This window comes from Mirounga leonina, unplaced genomic scaffold (assembly GCF_011800145.1).
Source record: "Mirounga leonina isolate KUSES-001 unplaced genomic scaffold, KU_Mleo_1.0 Mir_53, whole genome shotgun sequence".
In the NCBI taxonomy this organism is placed as follows: Eukaryota; Metazoa; Chordata; class Mammalia; order Carnivora; family Phocidae; genus Mirounga; species Mirounga leonina.
The window spans coordinates 35,357,186-35,384,013 of NW_023270807.1; the positions used below are offsets into that span (position 1 = coordinate 35,357,186).

The window sequence follows — 26,828 nt, forward strand, 5'->3', positions numbered from 1 at the left end:
TCTCTGTCTCTCAAATAAATAAATTAAATTAAATTAAAATAAAATAAAAGATCACTATAGCAACTATGTAGAAAATGGCCTGAGAGTAGGGCCAGGGCAGATAATGTGGCGAGAGTTGGGAATGCATGATGTGGGGAGAGTTTGTTAAGCTAGGTGAGAAGTGACTTGGGATAGGGTATGAATGAACTAAATATGTAGAGAAGTTATTTTGTATCCAAGGGCGCTATAGAAGATAGTAGGCCTCCAGGTGAGAGGACCTCCAGGGCAAAACTTAAACCAGCATCCTCAGCAAATAAAATGTAAATGCCAAAAGGGCAGACTACTTGGTCCCAGAAATGGTTAGGAAGAAGCATACATCACCCAAGGCAGCCAAGCCAAAGGTCCGTTAAAGATAAGAGTTGGAAACAATGAAGTAGAATGGAGTGGTAGGTTGATAGCAGATTGTGAAAGACCTTACACACAATGTTTTAAGTTAACTTAGACTTCAATCTGTCCATTCTTAAAATCTTTAAAATTTTGAAAGCCACCTGGTCTTAAAATCGTGTATTTTGGTCTAGCTCAGGAATCAATAAATAACGGACTACAGGCCAAATCCAGCCCACCACCTGTTTTTATAACTAAAATTTTACTGGAACAGTAAACCCATTCATGATAAGTACTGTCTACTGGTTACTTTCATTCTACAGTGGCAGAGGGGAGTAGCTGTGTCAGAGACCATATGACCTGCAAAACCAAAGATATTTACTATCTGGGCTTTACAGAAACAAATTCATCAATTTCTAGTCTAGGCTAAAAGCTTTTTGCTTGCAACCTGTAGGAAAAGACTCAATCCCAGCTTCTTTTGCTCTTAGCAAAGAGAGGGTGTATCTAAATAAAAGAACTGTAAAACAACTCTAAACATGTCCAATCTATAATCCCACTCAACAAATTCAGAAAGATCTAAGAACTTGGTGTGTCTCACAGAACATCACCTTCTCTGGATTTGAGTCCTAAAACCTCACATGGTATTGCAAAATATTGCAGACCTGACCAGAATCTTTAAATAGACTTGTTATTTCTTGAGATCCCGAATATTAGGAACTAGCAATAAAACCAGTAAAGATAACACAGAGCAGACACATGCTTACCAGGAGCATTCTGGTCACAATATAGTCCTAAATTGCATTTAAGAGATTCACTGTTTCTAGAAATCCTAAGTAGCTCTGGAACTCTTGAAGGTTTGCTGCATTGGCAGCAATAACATAAAATACTTGGGCACCAACCATTACTATGAAAAGTTGAATAATAGTCAGGAAACTAAGATCCTCTAACCCAAACCAGGCTGGGTATCACAAGGGAAGCTTGTTTTGGGGCACCTGGGTGGCTCAGTCAGTTAAGCATCTGCCTTCAGCTCAGGTCATAATCCCGGGGCCCTGGGATCGAGCCCCACATCAGGCTCCCTGCTCGGGGAGTCTGCCTCTCCCTCTCCCTCTCCCTCAACTTGTGCTCTCTTGCTCAATCTCTCGAGCTCTCTCTCTCAAATAAATAAAATCTTGAAGAAAAAAAAAAAAAAAGAAGGGAGCCTGCTTCTCCCTCTACCTCTGATGCTTCCCCTGCTTGTGCTCTCTTGCTCTGTCAAATAAAAAAATAAAATCTTTAAAAAATAATAAAAAAATAAAAACCCTCACTAAACAAACTACAAATAACAAGTAACACTTTAATTTCCTCCTAACATTATTAAATTTAACATTTCTAACTAAGCTATTACCACATATTCTTATTTATATCTACCACATTTTCATATTCCCATCATTTTACTTACAAGTAAAGCACTAGAATCTCCATTTAGCTGACTATCATCTCGAGATTTCACATAACGACGATGGTTTTGATAGAAATTAGACAGTCCATAATACATAAACACATTGCCCTAGAGAAAGAGAAGGAAAACAATTTTCATATGAAACTACTGTGTATAAACTTGTTTCATGCATACATAAAAGCTATGTCATTTGGACTTTACTAGTTTAGAATTTGTGATAACTAAAAACAAGTCCTGGAGTGAATCCTGCCAATTCTTAACAACCTAAAACACTACAAATTGTAAATAAGGTTAAAGAAGGTATGTTACAAAAATTCAAGAATAAACTTTGAAATATCCTTAAAGATTTCAAAGAAGTACTATTTGCGGGGCGCCTGGGTAGCTCAGTCGTTAGGCGTCTGCCTTCAGCTCAGGTCATGATCCCAGGGTCCTGGGATCGAGCCCCACATCGGGCTCCCTGCTCGGCAGGAGGCCTGCTTCTCCCTCTCCCACTCCCTCTGCTTGTGTTCCCTCTCTTGCTATGTCTCTCTCTGTCAAATAAATAAAATCTTTAAAAAAAAAAAAAAAAAGTACTATTTGCATGAAAAAAAAAAGCCCTCAAGGTATCTATTAGCCTATTCTACTTTCAACTTCAAATTTTCTCCAATTCAGATTGGTCTCCACCCAGTCAACTTTTCAAAGGGATAATGGTCAATCTTTCATTTATTGCCCAAGTAAATTCTGAACGTGAACTGAGACATAATACATTTCTCAACAAGATACTATATAATATTAGTAATTAATAAATTAATAATTAGTAAAGTACCTAAGATAATGAATCAATACATAACAACCAAGAAAAATACTTCAATATAGTTGGAGGAGCCAATTTGGAATGACTTGGGAAAGAAGGGTGACCTACATACACTACAATTATTTAGAAGGCACCGCAAAACCATCTTGAATGACTTAAGGTTTTAAGAGGTACCAAAAACATTAAGCTATTCTCTCCTTTCTGGTTGCTACCTCTATAGTCTATAATCAAAAATAACATTTTAAGTAGGCTTTATTTGATTTGCTATTTTCACATACACAATTACTTATTTAAAATTTGATTTTCAAAGGTCAAATTATGCAAACTTTCCCATTCCATAAGAGAAAATGTTTACATAAAAACTACTTTTGGTTATCAAAAATATCACAGAAACAAAGAATATGCTTAAAAAAAGATCATCTCAATTAAGAAGCAGTACAGTAAATTCAACTGATAAACTGAAAAAGAAATCCTTTCAATGAATACTGAGACAAAATAACTTTGAAAAGGCTGTTGTTAGTCCAGTGCACAGTTTGGACTTGTGAAGGAACACAGAGCCCACAAAAGAATGGGCTTTTCAGAAAGAGAAGTTCTGAAATAGATGTTTTTGAATGGGGAAGGAAACTACTGAAGCTTTCTAATCATTACAAGTCTGTTTTATCTCAATTCTGCCTGTTCAGACAAAAGCAGAACTTAATGCATCCATCTTTACAGTTTTCTTCATCACAGTGAAAAAATCTGAATTTTTATGTTTTTAACTTATATGTTATGTCTGCTGAAACAAGGTAGAGTAAATTCCTGTCTTCTCCCAAATGTATTTTCACTTTTTTTAAGATAGTGTTATTGTCCTTTATTTCAGTGCAAGAGCATCTACAACCACTAGATGGCAACCACATACCAGGGACTACAAAAGTCTACCAGCCCTTTAAGAAAATTTTAAGTGTAGAAAAATCTAAAAAGTTGACAAATATTAGTTTTGCTTCCTGAAGAATAAAACCATTTTTAAGCTCAATTTTTAGGTAAATGAAAGCACAAACTGGTCTTGTCATGCCTATTCTGAATCTTTATGTACTTCAGCATCTGCTCAATTTCCAATAAGTTATGAATGCAAAAGATATACAACTACACACACACACACAGAGTAGTGTTCTAACTGCTTATCAGGACATAAAAGATCAATAAGGTTTCACTATGTGTTTGCATTTATGGTAATTCATATCTAACAGAAAAATAATACAATTAAATAATGAATGACTTAGTAAATTTCCAAAGTAAACTTACTTTAGTACTAAAAGCAAGCAAACTTATTTGATATAAATGATACATTGATTTGTACAGTAATAAAATTTTCCAGTGAAAAGATAAAATGTTTTAAATGTAGTTTATAAAGTACTAAACTATTTAAATAGATACATGTATTTAATTACCAGACAGCATAATGCAATAGTCCAACAAAACAATCTTCCTCAAAAGGATACGGACTTCTCTACAAAAATGAAATAAGTAGTAAAAAAATTTTAATAAAATATCAATATTTTTAAAAGCAGGGCTTTTCTAACACATTGGGAATACAGACCTCAAATGACTGTTCCAGTGTGAAGTTAATGGTACAAATACAAGGTGTCGCATTTGGAGACAAACATTTATTGCAGGGACTAGAAGGGTCTGTTCCGGTATAATCAATCTGTAAGAGAAAAAAAATGTAAGTAAGCACTTCCTTGGAGAAAGTGGATACACTGTGAAATAACTTGCTATTAGAAGAAAAAAATGAATCCAATGAAGCAACGCATAGCCCAGAAAAAAAGTTTTTAAGGTAATTTATTTTGACAACCTAAGGTAATAAAAACTGAAAAGGGTCCTATGTTATCCTACTAGCTCATCTTTCCAAGTAAATTCCTCTCTCCTTTTTACCAGGAGCAATATATTTATGCATAAAATCAGATATAAAATTCTAACTGCATGATGTATTAAGATTTAAATAGCTATATAAAGTCTAAATAATTAAAATACCAAGTTGATACAGAGATCAGTAAATCAGTTTTGCTCTTAAATCTTCCAATCTTTAATACTTTTCAGTCACCTCAGCTTTCCATGGTACATTTTCATATTAAAAAAAAAAAAAAACTAGTAGGTATCTCAAGAGCTACCATTTTCTTAAAAACCTGGTGTTGTAAAATAAAGAATTTGTCTTGTCTTTGTCCTGGTTTCCTGTCAGGGAGCTTCTAAAACCCTTGGAATTTCTCCAATGACAGGAGTGTATTTGTTTTTTATAAGCCCCTTGATTCACACACTAGAGTTTCTGCTAGAGACTGCCCAGGATAGGGGCTCGTCACCAGAAAGACTGTATGTGATTAGGGACTTTGGCCCAGCCCAACCTCTGGGGAGAGGGGAAAGGCTGGAAATTTAGTTCAATCATATAGAGACCAATGTTCGATCAAATCATACCTGTGTCATGAAATGTCAAAAAAAACTCTGGAAACAGAAGCACAGGGGTGCTTCCTGGTTGGTTAACCCACTGATGTGGCAGGAGAGTGATGTGCCCTGATTCTATAGGGAGAGGGCACAAGATTCTATACTCAGGACTCTCCCAGACCTCAACTTAACGTGTGGTCTTCATTTAGCTAGTCCTAATTTATGTTGTTTACAATAAAACTGTAATCCTAAGTATAGCACTTCCCTGAGTTAAGTCATTCTAGCAAATTACTGAAACTGAGAAGGATCACAAGAACCCCAGATTTATAGCCAATTGGTCAGAAGTACAGATGGCCTGGAGACCTCTAAACTTGCAACTGGCATCTGAAGGAAAGTCTGGGCAGCGGGGGGCGGGGGGGGGGTGGATTTAGAGAGCCCCTGGATTTGTAGCTAGTTGACCAGAAGTGTGGGTAGCCTGGGGACCTAACTTGCAGCTGGTGTCTAAAGTGGTGGCAATCTTGTTGGGAACCATGCCCTTACAGCTGTGGAGTCTGATGTTATTTCAGGGTGGTTACTATCAGAATTGAATTGCAGTACACCAGCTGGTATCAGAAGACCTGGCCTGATAGCTAATATGAGCCTTTGTTTCCATTATAAGAATTTTTTAAAAATAGATTTTATTTTTTTAGAGCAGTTTTAGGCTCACAGCAAAATTGAGTGGAAAGTACAGAGTTCCCATATACTTTCTGCCCCCATACATATACAAGCTTACCAATTATCAGTATCTCCCACCAAAGCGGTAGATTTGTTACAACTGATGATCCTACTTGACACATCATGAGCACCCGAAGGCCACAGGTTAAAGTAAGATTCCTTCTTGGGGCGCCTGGGTGGCTCAGTTGTTAAGCGTCTGCCTTCAGCTCAGGTCATGATCCCAGGGTCCTGGGATTGAGCCCCACATCGGGTTCCCCGCTCCTCGGGAAGCCTGCTTTTCCCTCTCCCACTCCCCCTGCTTGTGTTCCCTCTCTCTCTCGCTGTGTCTCTGTCAAATAAATAAATAAAATCTTTAAAAAAAAAAAAAAGATTCATTCTTGATGTTGTACATTTCATGGGGTTTGACAAATGTACAATGACATGTATATACCATTATTGTATCAGTTATTTTATGGTCTTAAAAATCCTTTGTACTCTACCTATTCATCCCTCCCTCCCCTAACCACTGGCAACCACTGATCTTTTTACTGTCTCCACAGTTGTTCCTTTTCCAGAATGTTGTATAGTTGGAATCACACAGTACGTAGCCTATCTGGATTGGTCTCTTTCACTTAATAATATGCATTTAAGGTTACTCCATGTCTTTTCATGGCTTGATAGAACATTTTTTTTTTAAAGATTTTATTTATTTATTTGACAGAGAGATAGAGAGAGAGCACAAGTAGGCAGAGTGGCAGGCAGAGGGAGAGGGAGAAGCAGGCTCCCTGCTGAGCAGGGAGCCGGACGTGGGGCTCGATCCCAGGACCCAGGGATCACGACCTGAGCCGAAGGCAGCCGCTTAACCGACGGAGCCACCCAGGTGCCCCAATAGAACATTTCTTTTTAGCATTGAACATTATTCCATTTTCTGGATGCAACACAGATTTATCCATTCACCTACTAAAGGACATCTTGGTTGCTTCCAAGTTTGGGCAATTATGAGTAAAACTACTATAAACATCTGTGTGCAGGTTTTGTGTGAACCTAAGTTTTCAGCCCGTCTGAGTAAATTACAAGGTGTAGGAATGCTGGATTGTATGGTAAGAGCATGCTGAGTTTTGTTAAGAGGCTGCCAAACTATCTATACTATTTTGCATTCCCACCAGCTGTGAATGAGTTCCTGTGTTCCTGTTGTTCCACACCCTCACCAGCATGTGCTGCTGTCAGTTTTTGGACTTTCACCATCCTAATAGGTGTACAGTGTATCTTGTTTTAATTTACAATTCTCTAATGATATATGTTAAGCATCTTTCATATACTACTTGCAATCTGTATATTAGGGACCAAATGTATCCTCCCAAAATTCAATGTTGAAGCACTAATTTTCAATGTGGTTATATTTGGAGGTGGGGCCGTTGGAAGGTAATTAGGTTTAGATGAGGTCCTGAAGGTATGGCCCCCATGATGGAATTAGTGTCCTTATGAGCAGAGACCAGAGCTCTCTTTCTCTCCCTGTCCCGTGGGAACAAAGTGAGAAGGCAGCATCTGCAAGTGAGGAAGAGGGTCCTAACCAGGAACTGAATCTACCAGCACCTTGATCTTAAGACTACCCAGACTCCAAAACCATGAGAAATAAATGTCTGTTATTTAAGCCACCCAGTCTGTTTTCTGTTCTGTTTTTTTGTTTTGTTTCGTAGCAGCCCAAGCTAAAACAGAGTTTGGTACTAAAAAGTGGGGTGTTGCTGTAACAAATACCTACAAAGATAGAAGTGGCTTTGGAACTGTGTAAGGGGTAGAGGCTGGAAGAGATTGGAGGGATGCTAAAAATATAGACATTAAGGATAATGACAGCAGCCAAGAAAGAGCCTTGGGGCAAGACTGTCTGGCCCAGTGGGTCCTGAAGGTAGAAAAGCATCAAACCAAAGAGGATTACACTTGAGCCTTAAGATCTAATAGTATTTACCTTGCTAGATTTTGAAGACTTGCTTAGAACTTGTCACCCCTTTTTTCCTCTAATTTTCTCCCCTTTCAAATGGGAATGTCTATGCTCTGTCAGTTCCCCCACTGTATTTTGGAAGCACATAACTTATCTGGTTAAATAGGTTCACAGTTGGAAAGACATTTTGTCTCAGGATGAACATACCTCAAGTGCCACCCATATCTGATTTAACTGATATTTAGATGAGACTTTAGAGTTGATGCTGGAATGAGTTGAGACTTCAGGGGGTTGTTGGGATGAAATCAAAGTATATTTTGCATGCAAGAAGGACATGAATTTGAGGAACAAAAGGGTGGAATGTATAGACTGATTGTGTCCCCCCAAAATTTATATGTTGCAGCCCTAACCTCCAATATGATAACATTTGGAGGTGGGCCTTTGGGAGGTAATTAGGCTTAGATGAGGTCATAACAGTGTGGTCCCTATGACAGGACTGGTGTCCTTAATAAAGAGGAAAAGAGACCAAAGCTCTCTTTCTGCCATGGTAAGCCCAAAGCAAGAAGGCGACCTCCTACAAGCCAGGATGAGGGTTCTCATCAGGAAATCAATCTACCAGCATCATGATCTTAGACTTCTCTGCTTCAAAGACTGTGAGAAATGACTATCTGTTGTTTAAGCCACCTAGTCTATGGTCTTTTGTTGTAAGAGCCCAAACTAAGATACTGTGTATCTTCTTGGGTGAGATATCTCTTCAGGTCTTTTGCCCAATTTTTAATGGGATTTTTCATTTTCTTATTGCTGAGTATTAAGAGTTCCTTGCATATTTTGGATAATAGTCCTTTAATAGTCCTTTATCCTCAGATAATAGTCCTTTTAAATATGTTTTTTTCTACTCTGTGGCTTGCTTGTGTTCTCACTCTTTTGATAAATAAGAATTTTATGATTAACAGCCTTTTATTTATCTTAATAAAGTTAAAAAAAGCCATTTAATCTTTATTTCTAAAACTGAACATTTAAACTTTATATATGTTGTTTTTCCTTATAATTGAAAAAAAAGGCTAAAATCAGTATACGGAAAATAGAGTCAGTAACTAATTGCAACATCTGATTGATATATTTTTTTTAAGATTTATTTATTTCAGCGAGAGAGAGAGAGAGAACATGAGCATGGGCAAGTGAGGGGAGGGGCAAAGGGAGAGGGAGACAAGCAGACTCCCCATTGAGCGCAGGCTGGATGCAGGGCTTGGCTGGCTCGATCACAGGACCCTGAGATCATGACCTAAGCCGAATTCAAGAGTCCAACACTTAACTCACTGAGCCACCCAGGTGCCCCAACATCTGATTGCTTGTCAAAAACTATGAAACTATTTAATAAATCTTGGTTTTGTCATATTCTGATATTGAAATGTTCTCCATCAAAGCTTATTTGCTTACTAATAAAACTTTGTTTAGAGAAAATTTTTATTCACACCAAATATCTAGGAGAAGTTAGATACATAACTAAAACAAGCTAAAAACACAGGTCTCCTAAATGAAGAGAGGCTAAGCATATGTAATTTATACTATGCCTTCTGGGCCACAGCTTTCCACTCAGGGCCTATTCATGCACAATATCCCACTTAAAAGCCAAGTTTTATGATTCTGAAGAGATGAAAGATGAGACCATTTAGAAGATAGGACTATATTTTAAAATCTGTATTAAGCTATATTGAAATTTTTTCAATTTTTATTTTAAAAAACTGCACATTTTTGCTTTTTTAAGACTAATTTAAGGATTTTTAAAAAAGCTGCCAGCTGTGCCTATTACCATATTGTACGCCTTTGAACAAAAACCTCTCAAATCACTCTCTTTCAGCTTAGTTTCTAGGGCAAAGTAGGAAAGAAGGATTACTAATTGTGATTAAGCAAGAATATATATTATTTATTTGAACAAAAATAATTAATATGATGGAATGTGAAATCTTATAAATTATACTACAGTATATTAAAACTGAACATTTTATTGGAGCCAAGAATAAGGGGGGATAGCTATAACATTTTCATTACAATCTTTCGATATAGTTTTCAAAATGTACAAAAAATTGGTATGTCTTTTGATTTCAGGAAAATCTGAAAGGAATTTTTAAAAAACCATTATCATTAACATATTAAGCCTTACTACATGCAAGGCATAATGTATGGTACAAAATAGATACAAAAGCAATCATACCTAACCTTCAATATTGTTTACACATTCCTTTCTATTACACACATACTGTATATCATCTGATTCTCACCAAAATCCTATATTGTTATTTCCACTGTACACAAAAAGAACACATTCAGAAACCTGCCCAAGGTCACACAAATAGCAATAGCTTGCACTAGGCTAAAACCAAGGATTTCTGACCCCAAGCCCAAGTTTCTTCTACTGACCTGCTTTTTCCGAAGAATCATCAGTCCCCTTTGCCCCGTAAAAGAATACTTAGAGGGCACAGGTATATTTCAGGACAATGAGCATAAACATTTTGGATTTATGGAGAGTTTTCATATTGGAAGGGAATAAGGCTAAAGAAGGTAAACTGGAGCCATAATGATACTCTGTCTTTTACTGGAGCCAAAGTCAGCTGCTTAACCAACTGACCCACCCAGGCACCCCAAGGATTTTACTTCTAATTCAATCAGTGAGTTTCAATTTCACACTTGGAAATGATAAATTAATGAATTAGGTAATAATGTAAATTATCTTTAAAGAAAGGACAGCAATAGCAAAACTAGCTATTATTTCCCAAACATCTTCTCCATGCCAGAACTGCTCTTAATCTTTTACAGAGAGGAAATTGAAATTCAGAGGTTAAATAACTGCCCCAAACCGAAAGGCTGGTATGTGACTAAATGAGTTTCCTCGGGCTGCTGTAACAAATTGCCACAAACTGGGTGTCTTACACAAAGTGAAATTTATTCTCTCACAATTCTGGAGGCTAGAAGTCTGAATGCAAGGTGTCAGCAGGGTTATACCCCCTCTGGGACTCTGGGTAGATTCCTTCCTTGCCTCCTTCTAGCTTCTGGTAGTGGCCGTCAATTCTTGGTGTTCTTTGGCTTGCAACTGCATCACTCCACCTCTGCCTCTATTGCTACATGATTCTCCCTATGTCTCTGTCTCCACATCACCTTTCCTCTGTGCATGTCTGTCTCTTAGAAGGACACCAGTCATATTGGATAGGAGCCCACACTTTCTCTCTGCTCCTCCCTTGCTTGCTCTCTCTCAAATAAATTAATAAAACCTTCCAAATAAAGAATAAAATTGGCATCGATTGTGAATATGCTGATGTTTTAAATACCAAATCTTCATATTTTTAAACTTAAAGACAGATTAAAAACGACTTTGTTGGGGTGCCTGGGTGGCTCAGTCAATTAAGCGTCTGGTTGTGCTTCCCTAAAAACTTAGTTTAAGAAAATCAATAATGATAGTTCATTGAATCCCTTAATCTCATACCCAACGGTTGTCTTTGATACCTGTAAATGGTACTGAAAGAGGACTTATTTCAACTACCTCCATTTTGACCTCAGTGTGTACTTTCTAATTGATTAAGTTCTTTCCAGCTTATCGCTTAACTCAAGCAAAAGACCCTACAGGCAAAGCATCCCCATGATTGGGAACCAGAATTACCCCCTCAGCAATAAGGGCTGCCCTGAGCCAGCAAGACCAGCATGACTGACTCCCAAGACAATGACGCACCTGACCTTTACTGCCCCCCTGCATGTACCCACTGACCTTTGTCCCACATTTTCCTTATATAAACCTAGAAGTATTTTCAACACTTTGGAGATAGCCTTTGGGAAACTAGTCCACTACCATCACGTGTTGGCCACACTGAAATAGATTCTTTTCTTGTTTCACCACCACTCCTCTTTCTTCTGTCTTTGGATTTTGTCAGCGGCAACTGATCTATTTGGGACCCCTGGAGCCAGGTGCTCTTGCACCCCTGTGCCCTGGCTACAGTATCACCACTGTCCCAAGCATCCAAGTTCAAAATCTCGACATCAACTTTAGCATTAGCCTCCAAGTTTTGCTAATTCTTCCTTAGCAATATATTTAGTATCCCTGAATTTGACTCTCATTGTTTCCACTACAGATCAAACTTTGAGACCTCATGCTAATATTTTTAAAGGAAGGGGGAAAGTACATTGTATCTTTTAATAAAAAAATTAAGTTAAAAATTTTTTTTCGGGGCGCCTGGGTGGCTCAGTCATTAAGCATCTGCCTTCGGCTCAGGTCATGATCCCAGGGTCCTGGGATCGAGCCCCACATTGGGCTCCCTGCTCTGCGGGAAGCCTGCTTCTCCCTCTCCCACTCCCTCTGCTTGTGTTCCCTCTCTCTCTGTGTCTCTCTCTGTCAAATAAATAAAATCTTTAAAAAAAAAAAGTTTTTTTCAAAACTAAACATAATTGTATATAATGTGAGACCTGAGAACTTAGAACAATAGCCAACTTAGTGTACTGATGAACAATGCTATTAGATGCTATAATATAATCATTCTTAAATAAATTCCAATTAAATTTAGAAATTAAACTACAAATCTATGTAATGGTTGGTCGGTCTATGGTTTCCAATTTTTCAGAACTAATATGTATACAACAGCACTTCCTTTTAAAATAAACCTCAAAAAAGCCTGTGTTTATGTACAGGAGCAGGGAATGTATTTTATGCCATTTTTAAAATTATGCACCCTCCTCCTTGCTGCAACATTTGCCAATCAACCTGTTTGCTAAATTTTCAGCACTCTCTAGATGACTATTCAACAGGCAAATTTGTTTTGCCTTTAGACATGGGTGGACATCATCTTAATACAAGTTTCATCTTGTAACCTGTAACACTTTCCTTGGCTAGTTTCAATAACTCCTTCAGAAACACGTTACCATTCAGATGATCAATAAACTCTCAATAAATGGTTTTAAAATTTCTTGATTGTACTCATTCAGTTTAGTTAATTAATTTGTTCAGTAAAACATCTTAGCCCCTATTAAATACCAAACATTGTACTACAGGATGGGAATACACATAATGGAAAAATAACATTGTTCATACTACAAAAGAATTTACAGACTAGTGAAATAGAAAGTCATGTTAATAATTACAGGATACAATTTGATAATGTTATAAAAGACCATAAGCTAGTACTTATGGAACCTGAGCAGCATTTATATCAGGTGGGGAAGGGAGGAATCAGGGAACATTTTCCATAGTGTTGACAGGAATGAAATTTGAAACAAATGGCAGAATAAGAAAAGGAAAGACATTTTAGGTAGATCGGGCAGCATGCCACATTCCAGAAACTACAGTAGTTTGCTATGGCTAGAGCAAAGAGTAGGGGAGTGGTAGGAGGTGAGGCTAAAGAAGCAGAAAAGTGGCCTATCTTGAAGAAAATTACATTCTGCGTGAAGGGGTCTGAACATAAGCCTGAATACTAGAAGGAACAGTAGGAGAAATTTTAAGCAAGAAACGAAATATTCAGACTAGCTTTAAAAAAAAAAAAAACAACAACACCCTGTCAGTAATGTGCAGAAAGACTAAAGAAAATAACAGACTAGAAGCAAAGAAAATAGAGTACTACCGCAATAATCCAGTTGGGAAATGTTGAGAACACAAACGAAGAAAACGACAGTGGAAATGGGGAAAAGACAAATTCAAAAAATATAAAGTAGAATCTATAGAACTTAGTACCCAGAGATGGGATGATGATAAATTAGTTTGACTTCCAGGATTTCTGGTGTGAAAAACCATGTGGATGGTGATGGCACTCACTGTAGGACAGGTTCATCACTGCTTTTCATGTTATGAAAGGTCAGCTCTCAGTCCTCCCTTTATGTGAGCTATCAGCAGGAGCACTGGGCATTATTGTCCACATGCTTTTCCTTAAAACTGGTTTCCAGGACACCACGTTTACCTTGTTTTTCTCCTACCTCACTGGCTGCTCCTTTCCAATCCCCTTTGCTGTTCCGCCTCTCTCCCCAACCTCCACAAACACTGGAGTGACTCTGGGCTGCCTAGATGCTCTCACTTTTCTTTGACCTGTAACTACTCTCTTGACTTTACTCCATCTTATGTTTTTATAAATCATCTATGCTGATTAACCCTCAAAATTTGTAACCCAGGTCTCAATCTTCCCCTAGACTCATATATTCAATTGCCTACTGATTATTTCCAACTTGGATGTCTAAAAGGCATCTCACCCTAATAAGTCAAAAACAGAACTTTTTTTTTCAGCTTCTCACCCTGCAAAACCCCTACTACTACACCAAGACTACTTCTGCAGTCTTCCTCTATCTCAATAAATTATAACTCCATCTTTCTAATGCAGGTCAAAATATCTTAAAGTTATCTTTGATTCTACAATTTCTCTCACCCCCCGCATGTTCACTATCTGAGAAAATTCTGTTAGCTCTATGTTCATAATATATTCCATTTTTTAATAAAAAATTTAATTTATTAATACATTTGCCTATGTTTTAACAATTCAATATGCAGTAAGTAAACAAATAAATTTTATACATGATATCCACATAATATATTCTAAATCTAACTGCTTTTTACTGCAACCATTCTACTGTGGCCACCATCATCTGCTTGAATTACTGCAGTAGACCCTTATCTAGTTTCCCTGTGTGGGGACAGAAAGCAAGCTGCTCCAGGATGGGCCACTGTGGTATAAAGATCATTTAAGTTAAAAAGCCATCAAAACCCAGCAGATTCAGGAAAAGGTTTTACCTCCCCACAACTGCCTAAAAATAATTTAGAGGACCTGCTCCAGGAAGAGAGCTATCACCATAGATAACTACATTATACAATGAACTAGAAATGGTAGACAGGGAAGAACCTAGCAAGGCCTGTTTGATCAGTCTTTTATGTCCCATTGCTTCTGAGTGGCCCAGCAAAATTTGTTTACCAAGCAATTACTTATCTTCCTGTGAACTACCTTCCTTCCCTTTGAAGTTCCAGACCCTCTACCCTTCTCCTTAGTTCATTATGACATATATACCTCATTTTGCCTGTTTTTGGAATTTCCATGTCTGTGTGGATTCCCCATATGTACGCTATTAAATTTTATTTTCTCCTATTAAACATCAATTTGATTCTTAGTCCAGCTAGAGGGACTTTGAAGAAGACAGGACATTCTTGCTTCCCCATACCTGCTTCTACTTTTATCCCCCAGGTAATATTCTCCATATCATGGCCAGAGTGACTCTTTTAACCATAAGTAAGATCATGTCACCTATCTGTGTGAAACTTTTCAGTGGCTTCCAAAATCCTTATAGTGGCCCATGTGCTGTGCATGTGCAGCCCACTACTTTACCACTCTAACCTCATCTTCTACTATTTCTCTCCACTTCTCACTCTACTCCAGCCACACTAGCCTCTTTGCTGTTCCTCAAACTTCCTACTAAACACACTCTTCAGGACTTTTGCTCTTACTCTTTCTTCTGCCTGGAACATCCTTCCCTCCGTTATCAATATGGCTCATTCCAACTTCTTTTAGATCTTTACTCAAATACCACTTTACTGAAGCCTTCCCTGACTATTCTATTTAAAACTGTGAACCATTCTTCAACCCTTCCTATTCCCTCTCCTTCATTTCTCTTCATAGCACTTTTCACTACACAACATATTTCAGATATAGTGAATTAAGGAACGAGTTAATGGAAGATGAGAATATACATTATCAACAAGTGTGGACCCTTATTTTCACACAGACTATGTGGAAAAAGAGAATACAGACCAGCACCTACAAGAATCAAAACAAGAGCTAAGAGTGCTAGCATTTGAATTCTAGCTATGTGATTAAGCAATGACTTAATCTCAGATTCAACACCCCCTTCCAAAAAAAAAAAGGAATAACAACATTACCATTGTGTCACCATATCAAATGACATATGTATGTAAAATTCTTAGCACAGTAAAAACTCAAAGGTAAGTCATTAATATTTTTATTACTAAACAGAATTAAGATAGGACTTTTTATTTTTTAAGAGGTAAAACTGGAACACACTTATATGCTGAACAGAGAAGGAAAAAAGAGAGACTAAAGAAAATAAGAGGAAGAAGGTGATGATATTCAAAATTCCTTCTATTAATTTATTTTTTAAAAAACTTATCAGCAAAGTGATACACCTGGATTTGCTTTTCACATACAAAAACATACTGCCTTTTACTAGGATATCAAGTCCAATTCAATACTATAATCAATATAAAAATGCAATCTATTTTTCTAGACTTACATCTAGATGATTTAGCTCCCATCTGGTCAATATATTACCACCAGACAAATCTTTCTATATATAGCCTTATTTTGCAGAGACTCCTAACATCCTCCAACCTCAATTTCTGTGCTACCTTTCTTCCATAGCTTAAAACTCAATTACTAATTATAGAGAACTGATGATGACCAGAGGGGGGGGTAGGCAGAGGGATGGATGAAATAGGGGATGGGGATTAAAGAGTACACTTATCATGATGAGCACTGAGTAATGTATAGAATTGTTGAATCAGGGGCGCCTGGGTGGCTCTGATGGTTAAGCATCTGCCTTCGGGTCAGGTCATGATCTCAGGGTCCTGGGATCGAGACCCGTGTCGGGCTCCCTGCTCAGCGAAAGCCTGCTTCTCCCTCTCCCTCTACTGCTCCCCCTGCTTGTACTCTCTCGCTCTCTCTGTCGAATAAATAAATAAAATCTTAAAAAAAAAAAAAGAATTGTTGAATCACTGTACTGTACACCTGAAACTAATATAACACTGTATGTTAACTACACTGAAATTAAAATAACCTTAATTAAAAAGAAAAAACAAAACACCTCAATTACCAGCTGAGAATCTTGTTATCAAAATAAAGGCCACATTTCTAGCCTCTAGCTGCCCTTACAGCTAGTGTGGCCTTGTTACTAAGTGGAGGTAGTATGTGGCAGCTTCCTCAAACCTTCTTTAAAAGGCCTATCCTATCCCTTTGTTCTTTAGCTCTTCTTTCACACTGCTGCCTGGAAAAGGATGTAATAACAGAGCTCTATCCTCCATTCTGGACTGTTAGCATCAGCTCCAATCCCTAAGAATGGCAGAGCAGTAAACTAGACAGAGTGAGGACCCAGTAAAACAGTACCTCCACCCTAGCCAGAAACTGTGTTTCTAAGGGATTTTTACATGAGAATGAAACTCTTAATTCCTCATTGTTGAACCCAATCCTAACGGATACATACTGTATCAAATCATGTCACTTCCCTAGTTTAATATACCCATTATCAAATACTTGAAGTCTATCCACAATATGGCACTGGCTTATTTGCCCTTACTCCTATATTCTCTATACACCTTTTGATTTTCTGTCACTACACCTTTGCTCATATTAATCTCCTTTCCTGGAATGCATCCAACCTCCCATTTAGAAGTGTTCTTTATCTTTCCAGTTCCAGCTCAAAGCCCACTTCCTCCACAAAGCCTCCCATGGTTATTAAAGACAGATGTGATCTTATCTTCCTTTGAACTATTAAGCCATGTTCTGCTTGTGTCACTCACCTAGCGAGGCTTAGTTTTCCTTTTAGATGTATAATCTCATATCCCCCAAAAGATTCTAGGGTCCTTAAGAAGGACGACTCTAGGCTTGACAAAAAAAAAAAAAAAATTTTAAGAGGCTCTGTTCGCAAACATTTTTCTAACGTTCACTATGTCCAGAGCAGCACTTTGATACAGAATGTGCCCAATGTCAATTAAAACTCTTGATAAATTTAACTCATTCTATGAGTTTTTACCACCCAAACCCACTAAATCCTTTATCAGCTAAAATTCAAGGGTAGCCTGACCTAATGTCCAGATTGTAATAAAATCTATTGGATATAAACACAAAGCTTGTGAACATGGGAGTGCAGATAACCCTTTCAGATACTAATTTCATTTCCTTTGGATATATACCCAATAGTGGGACTGTGGGATCATACGGTAGTTCCTTTTTAAATTTTCTGATGCTCTTCCATAATGGTTGTACCGATTTACATTCCACTAGGGTTCCCTTTTCTCTACACCCTCACCAGCACTTGTTATCTCTTATCTTTTTGTTAAATGTGGACCTTAAAGTATTCTCACCAAAGACGTTAACTGTGGTAGGTGATGGTTGTGTTAATCAGCTTGATAATGGTGGTCATTTCACAATGTATACATACATATATCAAACCATCATACACTGAACACCTTAAAATATACAATTTTTATTTGTCAATTATATACCTCAGAAAGGTAGGGGGAAAAAGTTCATACTAAAGACAACAGTCCATAACTTATCCTAGGAAGAAAGAGGCTACCAGGGGGAAGAGGAACTACAGTTCCCTTATTTTTAAAAATTAATGCTTATTAAATGTCAAAAGCATACAAGGCATAATAAAGAATACAATGATAAACTGTAGACCTGCCCATTAGCTTAAATACAAAACACAAAGAACCAGAGGTAAAACAGAACAGATGTAGATGACTAGATTAGTTTAAAGGTTATCATATTTCTCAGCTTTGTTTTGCTACCACTGTAATTGTTCCTCTAAATAAAACTGTCATTTCTTCTTAGTAACTCTAAAAATACATTCTACTCCTCAGAAACAAACTGAATTTAATGCGCTGGGAAAGGAGGACTTTGAAGGACATGCAGTTTTTACACTATATAAGGACTGGAAAACTTCCATTTTTGAATGTAAAACTGTCTTAAAGGAAATCAATATAAGACCTAAACAGGTCACCCAACAAAATGCTGAGTAATAAGGTAAATCATTGTAAGTATTAATTAGATTAAGTTTTTGTTTCTTTGAACTAATAATTCCATACTAAAGAATTTAGCTGGAATCCTTTCTCCAAAGTAAAAATTTCAAAAGCAATTTTTTAAAGGTTGCATAAACTTTATCTGACTGTGCAAAGAAATGAAGAATGGTATCACCTCAGCCAGTATTAATATGTTTAGCTAAGGCCTTTTTTATCTATGAAATATGTACAAAGACAGTTGAACACAAGCAATTATCAGAGATCATTATACCTACCTTGAAAGATTATTGAGAATTAGAAAGTATAAGTTACACATTGCTATTTTTGTAACAAATGCTAAATTTGCCAGTATGTTTCTTTAAAACTCTAAATCAAGGGCAGGAAATTCTTTTCTCTAAAGGGCCAGAAAGTAAACACTCTAGGCTTTGCAAACCAAGAAGCAAGGTTGAGGATATTATGTAGGTTCTTTATATAACAAGAGAAAACAACTTTGCACAAATTTTTATTGATGAAATTCAAAATATATTAACACTAGCATACAATTTTCTGGTAACACAGGTCTACTAATAAGAATGAAATTATCTTGGGGGGGATAACATTTCACATAATTGGGGTCCAAAGTTAGTGTTCTCTATCATCAAATCAACTGCAAATGTTCCTCTATAGAACCAGTCTCAGTTCCTGAGCTTTACAAAATGGTCTGGGCCAGCCATATTTACTTTGTCATGCCTTGCTGCTCTAAGAACTAAAGTTGCTTGAGAAACAAATTAAAACACACTACAAACCTCTTAATTTCCAAGAGTCAGCTTCTAAGCCACTGCAATTCATCTGAATATGAAAATTTTAAATTTCTTAACATATAGTGCCTTATCTTTATCATTTCTACACAGCAATTTATTCTTCCTTGACTCTTAGCTGTAGGCTAAGTATAAACAAAGAATAATACAATGCAGAAGAGAAATCTAATCCTTTTAAAAATCTTATTAGGTAAGAGTCCAAGTTATACAGGAATATAATTAGGGAATGAGGGAAACAGAAAATAACCAGGATTAAATAATTGAGGGCAGTAAATGACACAGTAAGATAAAAGCAGAGGAGAGTTGGGATTTCTCTATCAAACATGCTGAGGGGGGAGAAGGGGTCCGATTCCACTAAAATTTAATGAAAATGCTTCTTGAACACTTTTGGCAATATTAATTTGAAGTAAATATTTAGTTTTTAAATATATTCTGAATATTACTTTGAAAAATATACTCATCTAATTCTAACCATTAATTTAAAACTACATAACTTCACACTGATAAATGCCTTTGCAATAATTAAGAATACCTCATTAACTTTTTCAAGTTGGCTCTGTTCAAGTAATAGCTCAGCCTCACCAACAAGGGCCCTAGGCTAGAAAATCATTATTTTTGCCATAAAAGGATGTGCCTGAATACTACAACTACCAAATTAAATTTCTTGCTGCTAATCATAAATGAAGATATTAAACCTTAGTGTTAAGTGACATATTAAATATTTAAAATATTTTCTTATGAATGATAAAATTAACAACTTTAGTTTTCTAATAACTTCACTGAATTAGATAGTGGAAAATCTAAAAACCAACTAAACAAGATATACAAGCCCAACAGTATGGGGGCTGGAGAGATAATACTGCCAAATATAAGCATTAAAATTTAAAAATATCTTTCTTATACCTTTTCCAAGAGAGTCCAAAGCACTTTACAAGAATAATTTTTTAACGTAACATTTCTGGGAGAAGGGTAAAGACCCACTGATATTTGTATCTAAAAAATCTGGATTTCTGATCTTAGCACTTTATGCTCTATTACAAAAGCATTCTTATTTGACAAGTCTCCTCTTGCCTAGTAATTTGATGTAATACAGCAATGAAAGTTCTTAAAATTTTCAAAATTGAGGAAATAAGCTAAAGTGTGAGCAACTTAACAGTGTAGAAGTTGGCAAGAATTTCTCATTACTCATTTACTTTTAATAACCCTCAAGATATTTTTTTTCCTAGATTTTTTATTTATTCATTTGAGAGAGAGCATGCCAGCAAAAGCTTGAGCAGAGGGCAAGGGAGAAATCAGACTCCCCGCTGAGCAGGAAGCCCCGACATGCCATGTGGGGCTGGATCCCAGGACCCCGGGATTATGACCTGAGCCAAAGTTAGTCACTTAACTGACTGAGCCACCCAGGCACCCCAACCCTCAACATATTTGAACCTAAACTAGTGGCTAATATAGGGTGGAGAGCTGGCAGAAACAAGCACGTATATTTTGGGAAAGTTCTCTAGGTTTTTCTAGTATTCCACACCTGAACCAGAACCAATTTTCTACATATTTAACAGCCAAATTTTTTTTTAATTTTATTTGTTTATTTGAGAGCGAGAAAGAACATGAGAGGGGGGAGGGTCAGAGGGAGAAGCAGGGAGCCTGATGCAGACTCAATCCTGGGATTCCAGGATCATGACATGAGCCGAAGGCAGTTGCTTAACCAACTGAGCCACCCAGGTGCCCCTAACAGCCAAATTTTTAAAAAATTGTGATTTTATTTACATAACTATTGTCAGTGTTGGTACAAAATTCCTAATCATTCCTAATTTTCATTTCCTCTCGTTCTAAAGGTGATCCAATTTGAATACACAGCATTTTTTTAAGCCCCATTAAAGCTGGAAGTCATAGATTTTTAGAGTTGAACAGTGTATCAGAGATCATCTAGTCTGAATTTTTTGCTTCTTCAAGAAAAAGAAACTAAGACTCAAAAACATACCTAGGATCACAAACTAGAGAGTAACAGAGCTGAGACCTCAACTCTACTGCCTTGACTCTTCAGTGCCCTTTTAACCAGACCAAGGTGCAGGAGACTCCTCAGGCACCTCGAAATCAAAATTACATATACGAGAACTAGTCAAGAAATTTCCATTTCAACAATTACTTAGTGTGAAGAACTTTATTCATTTCAGAACCCTAAGTTTTAAGCAAAGTACATATTTATTTTCATGGTATAGTAAATACTAACAAAGTTGAGTTCTGATAATTTAGTAAATTCCCATAGTGTAAAATTCCAAATTATTGCCACTTTCATCTTAATCTCTTAAATTTAAGTAAAATGATCAAATTTCTAATGTTAAATTATTTTCTTCTACTTAACTACTCATAATGCAGTTAGGATTCCAGCATAGTGTAAAAGATTAAGGCTGGGAATCAAGACATACAATACTCTGCTAGCTTAGTAACAAATATCAACCTCTCTGATTCCATTTCTCATCTCCTGATCAGTGATTATCATATTGACAGTAACTATTTATTGTAAAAACTTAGTGCCAGGAATGTTATCTGTATTGTTTCTAACTCTCACGTTTTAAGATAGGCATTATTCACCTATTTTACAGGTGAGGAAACTTAGGCATGGAGAGAGAAAGTTTTCCAAGAAACTGAGCTAGTTAGTAGCTGAGCTAGAATTTAACACCAGCTCTGCCTAACACCAACCTAGAGCCTATAGGTCCTTGCATTACACTATTTTGCTCATATCCTGATATGTGTGATTCTAGTCTGGTTGAGTGAATACCATATTTGCAGGATTATTAGGGAGATAAAAATGATAAAACAAAAAAAAATACATGCTGAGGAAACATACTGTGGCACTTTCTCCAGTTAATAAACCAAAAATGAATTTTTAGTAAAAGATTTAAAAACTATGCTACTGATACTATTCTTATTACTATTAACTTCAAAGTGAGCATTGTACAATTAAAGGAAATATTTTGTTTTTAGAAGTAACATTGTAGATTATACTGTAAAATAGGTATCTTCATGCCTATTCCAGTAGTTGAAATAAAATTACTCTGAAAGTCCTTATTAAATCACACACACAAATTTAAAGTATTTAATAAAATTAGAAAAAATGGCAAAACCTGATAGGACAGAAGAAATCAAAAGAACTTGATGCCAGTTCCTGGCCTTTCAAACAGATAAAAATACCCTCTGGTGTACAAGAAAAGAGAATGAGCAGATTTTAATATTGGACATCTCTAGGAAGTATTTACATTCTAGTATCAACCTACCTTAACCACTACAAACAGATGAAGATACTATGCTGCTCTGACAATCAAGATGCTTCTCCAAGTTTGTCATGTTTTATATCAGTAAAATGTTCAGTAGATAATGTACAACTAATTCTGTGTAGTCCTTGACTCTTTTTTTAAAATTTAAATTCTAGGAGGAAAAAAGAAAAAAAAAAACTAGGGCGAACGTAGGGCATGGTTATTACACGCAGCCTAAAAGCAAAACTAGAATTGAAGATTCTGGTTATCTTTTACCTATATCACGCCTTACAACTAAAAGCAGTTATGAGCCCCAAATGAAAGGTACTGTGCGCACTTCGGTTATATGTCCTAATACGTGATCTGGTAACACAACTTCTTTACATAAAAATCATCAATGCCTCTATGACCCTGCTCCTTTCCCTAACAATGGCCAACGCGTTAATCTCTGTAATCCCCACACGAGTAATGACACTCCGACCAAGTCAGTTCTCCCGGAGTTACATCTAGACAGAACTTCTTTTTTTCCCCCACTGTTTTTTAACCTCCATTGAAGGCAAAAATCCCAACAGAACCACACGAACCGCGCGTTAAAAGGGCGTTCTTCACCCGACCCACCCCCTGCATTAAACATTCATTCCGTCTGCAACCCTGTAATTCGCAAGAGGAAGCTCGAACAAAACTGCAAAATTCCGGAAACACACAGAAAGAAAAAGGAGAACGAGAGGAAGAGAGGGAAGACGCGGGGGGGGGGGGCAGAGTTAGCCTGTCAACCTCCAGGGAGCTGAGGCTGGAGTGGAGCAGACGGGGAGGACCCGGTTCCGGGGCAGCGCCGACACCCACCGCCGCTCCCTCCCCTCACCTCGATCTCGCGGATGTTGTTGGAGGTGACAAAGATGCCGATGCCAATGGGGATGAAGATGAGGCCGATGATGAAGAAGGTAGGTAGCACCGTGCCAGCCGTAAGGATGGGCTGCCAAGCCGGCAACCGTTGCTGTTTGAAGGCCGTGTTATCCGGTCTCCGGCTCTTAACGGTACCCCCGGGAGCACACGGGGGCCCACCATCCACTTCATCCTTCGCGTTATAGTTCATCGCCATCGACCCCCACGGCGCGGCTCCGCGACGCGCAGGTGGACCACCCAGGGGACCCGCCTGCTGACCCTGACAGAAGACGCGCAGGCGCCGCTGCCGCTGCCGCTGCCGCCGCCGCCACCCCCGCTGTGGAGGCGGAAGAGGCGGGACACCCTTCCGCAGACGGCCGCCGACCGGAAGCGGGAGTCGGCTGGGGACGCCAGAGGGAGGGAGAGAGGAAGGAGGGAGAAGACTGAGGGACAAGGGGAGGGGAAAAGGGAGGAGGATAGAAGGGGGAGGGAAAAGGCGGACGCACCCTGATCATTTGCCCTGTGACGACAAAGTGAGGGCCTCAACCCCCAGAGCGTGGAGCTACGTTGCGCCTGCGCGTCCCTGGGAGCCAAGAGGTTTCGACGCTTACGCAATAGGTGTGTCTTGGCTTCACTCGCCGAAGCTTCTGTTCTCGCTCATCTGCTTCCTGCTGTGGTTATCATGGCAACGGCGGTGCTAGATCGCAGGCAGGTCCGACCCGCCTGGCCCAAATCACCCTCATCAGCCCTGGAGCTGCTGACGAGTCTTTCTAGTGACTTCGGCGCCAGACTGGTTTTGGTCTTACTCGAAGCCCTCTCTGAAGGGAATCGGCGCATTTAAAAGACCCTACCAAGGGAGCTTGAGCCTGGTGGGATGGCAGTGTTTGCTTGGGTTATAAAACCGATTTTTTCTAAAATAAATAAACCTCCAAGGCGCAGATGTAAACGTTAAGTGAGATGCGTGGTGGGTGACCCTTTTGTACTAAAGTCAATAATAAATCATGCCAGTTGTTTAACCCTGTTAACTTGCCACTTGTTCTCACTTTTTTCCTCCACTAATGGTCTTAATGTTACCTTTTACCTTATTTTCTGTGTCCACTTTTCTCCTTTGCACATTGATTTAAGAAGTCTGTTGTAATAAGCTGTAGGTCTTTACTACGGATAATCAAAAACCTCAACAAATTATGGCATCACTATAAAATGAGATACTATGTAGACGGTTTAAAACTGCTAAGTATTTGATGATCCAGGGAGATACTCCTGATATATAAAAAGTAGCTAAATGATACCAAACTAGTATAGGTATAGAGTGTAAAGCCCAACAAAAAAGTAGTGGCAATCTATTTTTTGCACTATATATTTTTTGCACTTTTATGTATTTTCCAAATTTTCTGGATAAGCAAATACTTGTAAGTTTTTTTTTTTTAATTATATACATTTCACATTATATTGGCATCTTTGAAATCCAGACCGGAGAGTAAGTCACATCATCTGACTTACCCACACTTTATTTTCTTTCAGACTTTGTACTTATGCCTTTTGTAAGGTAAACCAAGGAAAGGGAAATGAAGAGTGTTTAGGCCTCAAATTTAAAATTAAATATGTTTTCAAAATGACTACAAGTCTCAAGAGGTGAGCCAATCGAGTATTTATCTGGCAGACAACTGGCTTGCTTGGTTTTGCTTTTATATGACATCCATTATCTCTCAAATTCTTAGCACTGTTAACATAGGTGAGTATTTTTTGTTTTGATCTATTCCTGTTTACTTTCAACCTAGGGCTCAAATGGAAAACATTCATCTATCACAGGTAATGGAGAAGGCATGGAATACTTTTCTTTTGCTAAGTTCTTTTGGTTCCTAAAAATGAGTGTAACAGTATTGGACATGATGCAAAAATATAAAGTGTAAGGCAAGTTTTTTCTCCCCATTTCTACCTATATTATCACATCCACTAAATGTTATAGTTCCTTAAGAGAATTGCTATCTCAGCATTCTGTATAAACGGTCAGTTATTTTGCCCTCAGATTTTTGTTAATTGTTCTAGTGATCTGAGTGATGGCAATATGTTTATCAGCTTTTTCTTTAGTTTTGTTTGTTTATAAGAAAGATTAACTCCTTGTCTCCTTTTTTCTTATTAGAAATTTTATTTTGACTGAAACACAGAGTTATAGAACTGAAAGCTTCCTTAGATTCTTGTCTAAAACTTACATTTTCAGATGAGGGCCAAATAGATGAAATGACCTTTTTCAATCTCTTGATGATACCCTTACAGTTCCTTTTCCTCTCTGTACTGTGCCATCACAATATGCTGCTTTACTGAGCTATTATTTTTTTCACATCCACATCATTAACTCAAGGGACTCAGAACTTAATGATTTCCTTTGTTACACATTGTTTTATGATTGTCCTTACCAGGTAGTGTTTTGGTTTTTTTGTTTTCATTTAATCTGATGAAGTAGAAATTCTTAAAAGAAAATGTTACTCAGCATTTCTGGGGTAACAAAAGCGAGAGTCTCACAATGGATTACCAATACATGCATTTTTCACTGTGGTTCCTCGGAGTGACAGGTGTATGTGTGTGTGTGTGTGTATTGATACATGTAGATAACATTTGTATTGTTCAAATGATTGTTCATTTGCTGATTTCCTGGTAAAAAGGAGAATTTATGTGGCCAAATGATATTAATGCCAACTACCAGGTCAACACAGTAAGTGTGCAATGAATGCATGAGCCCAAATATAAAAGTAAATCCAAAATGATAAAGCAGATGCAAACCCCTTGATCTGAAAAGATGTATATAAATAGCTTTTGACAGGGTAGTTTATATAATAATAATTTTTATTTTGTAGCTCAATTGGTGTGTTCAAGCCACCAAACTAGGTAACGAGAAACATTAAAGAAAAAAATTGAGTAACTATTGAGTAACTTAAAGAATTATGAAGAGGAAACTGAAACTGGTAATTTTTTTTTTTTTTTGCCCTTTAATAGCTGTCAGATTTATTTATTTATTTATTTATTTATTTATTTATTTATTTAAATTAACATATAATGTATTATTTCAGGGATACAGGTCTGTGATTCATCAGTCTTACACAATTCACAGTACTCACCATATTACATACCCTCCCCAATGTCCATCACCCAGCCACCCCATCCCTCCCACCCCCCACCACTCCAGCAACCCTCAGTCTGTTTCCTGAGATTAAGAGTCTCTTATGGTTTGTCTCCCTCTCTCTCTGGTTTTGTCTTGTTTCATGATGATCCTCTGTCTTGTTTCTCAAATTCTTCATATCAGTGAGATCATATGATAATTGTCTTTCTCTGATTGACTTATTTTACTTAGCATAATACCCTCTAGTTCCATCCACGTCATTGCAAATGGCAAGATTTCATTTTTTGATGGCTGCATAATATTCCATTGTATATATACACTACATCTTCTTTATCCATTCATCTGTTGATGGACATCTAGGCTCTTTCCATAGTTTGGCTATT

General features: G+C 37.5%; 1 protein-coding gene across 1 annotated transcript in view; it reads right to left on the reverse strand.

Annotated features, from left to right (window-relative positions):
* The window catches only part of TMEM30A (transmembrane protein 30A), a 33,549-nt gene extending 9,689 nt beyond the window's left edge, over positions 1-23,860 (reverse strand). The window contains 4 exon segments of the mRNA XM_034991580.1: positions 1,802-1,909; positions 4,171-4,278; positions 23,311-23,670; positions 23,672-23,860. Of these exon segments, the coding sequence (XP_034847471.1) occupies positions 1,802-1,909; positions 4,171-4,278; positions 23,311-23,670; positions 23,672-23,845 (750 nt within the window). The 5' untranslated portion in view covers positions 23,846-23,860.
* Between the last annotated feature and the right edge of the window lie 2,968 nt (positions 23,861-26,828).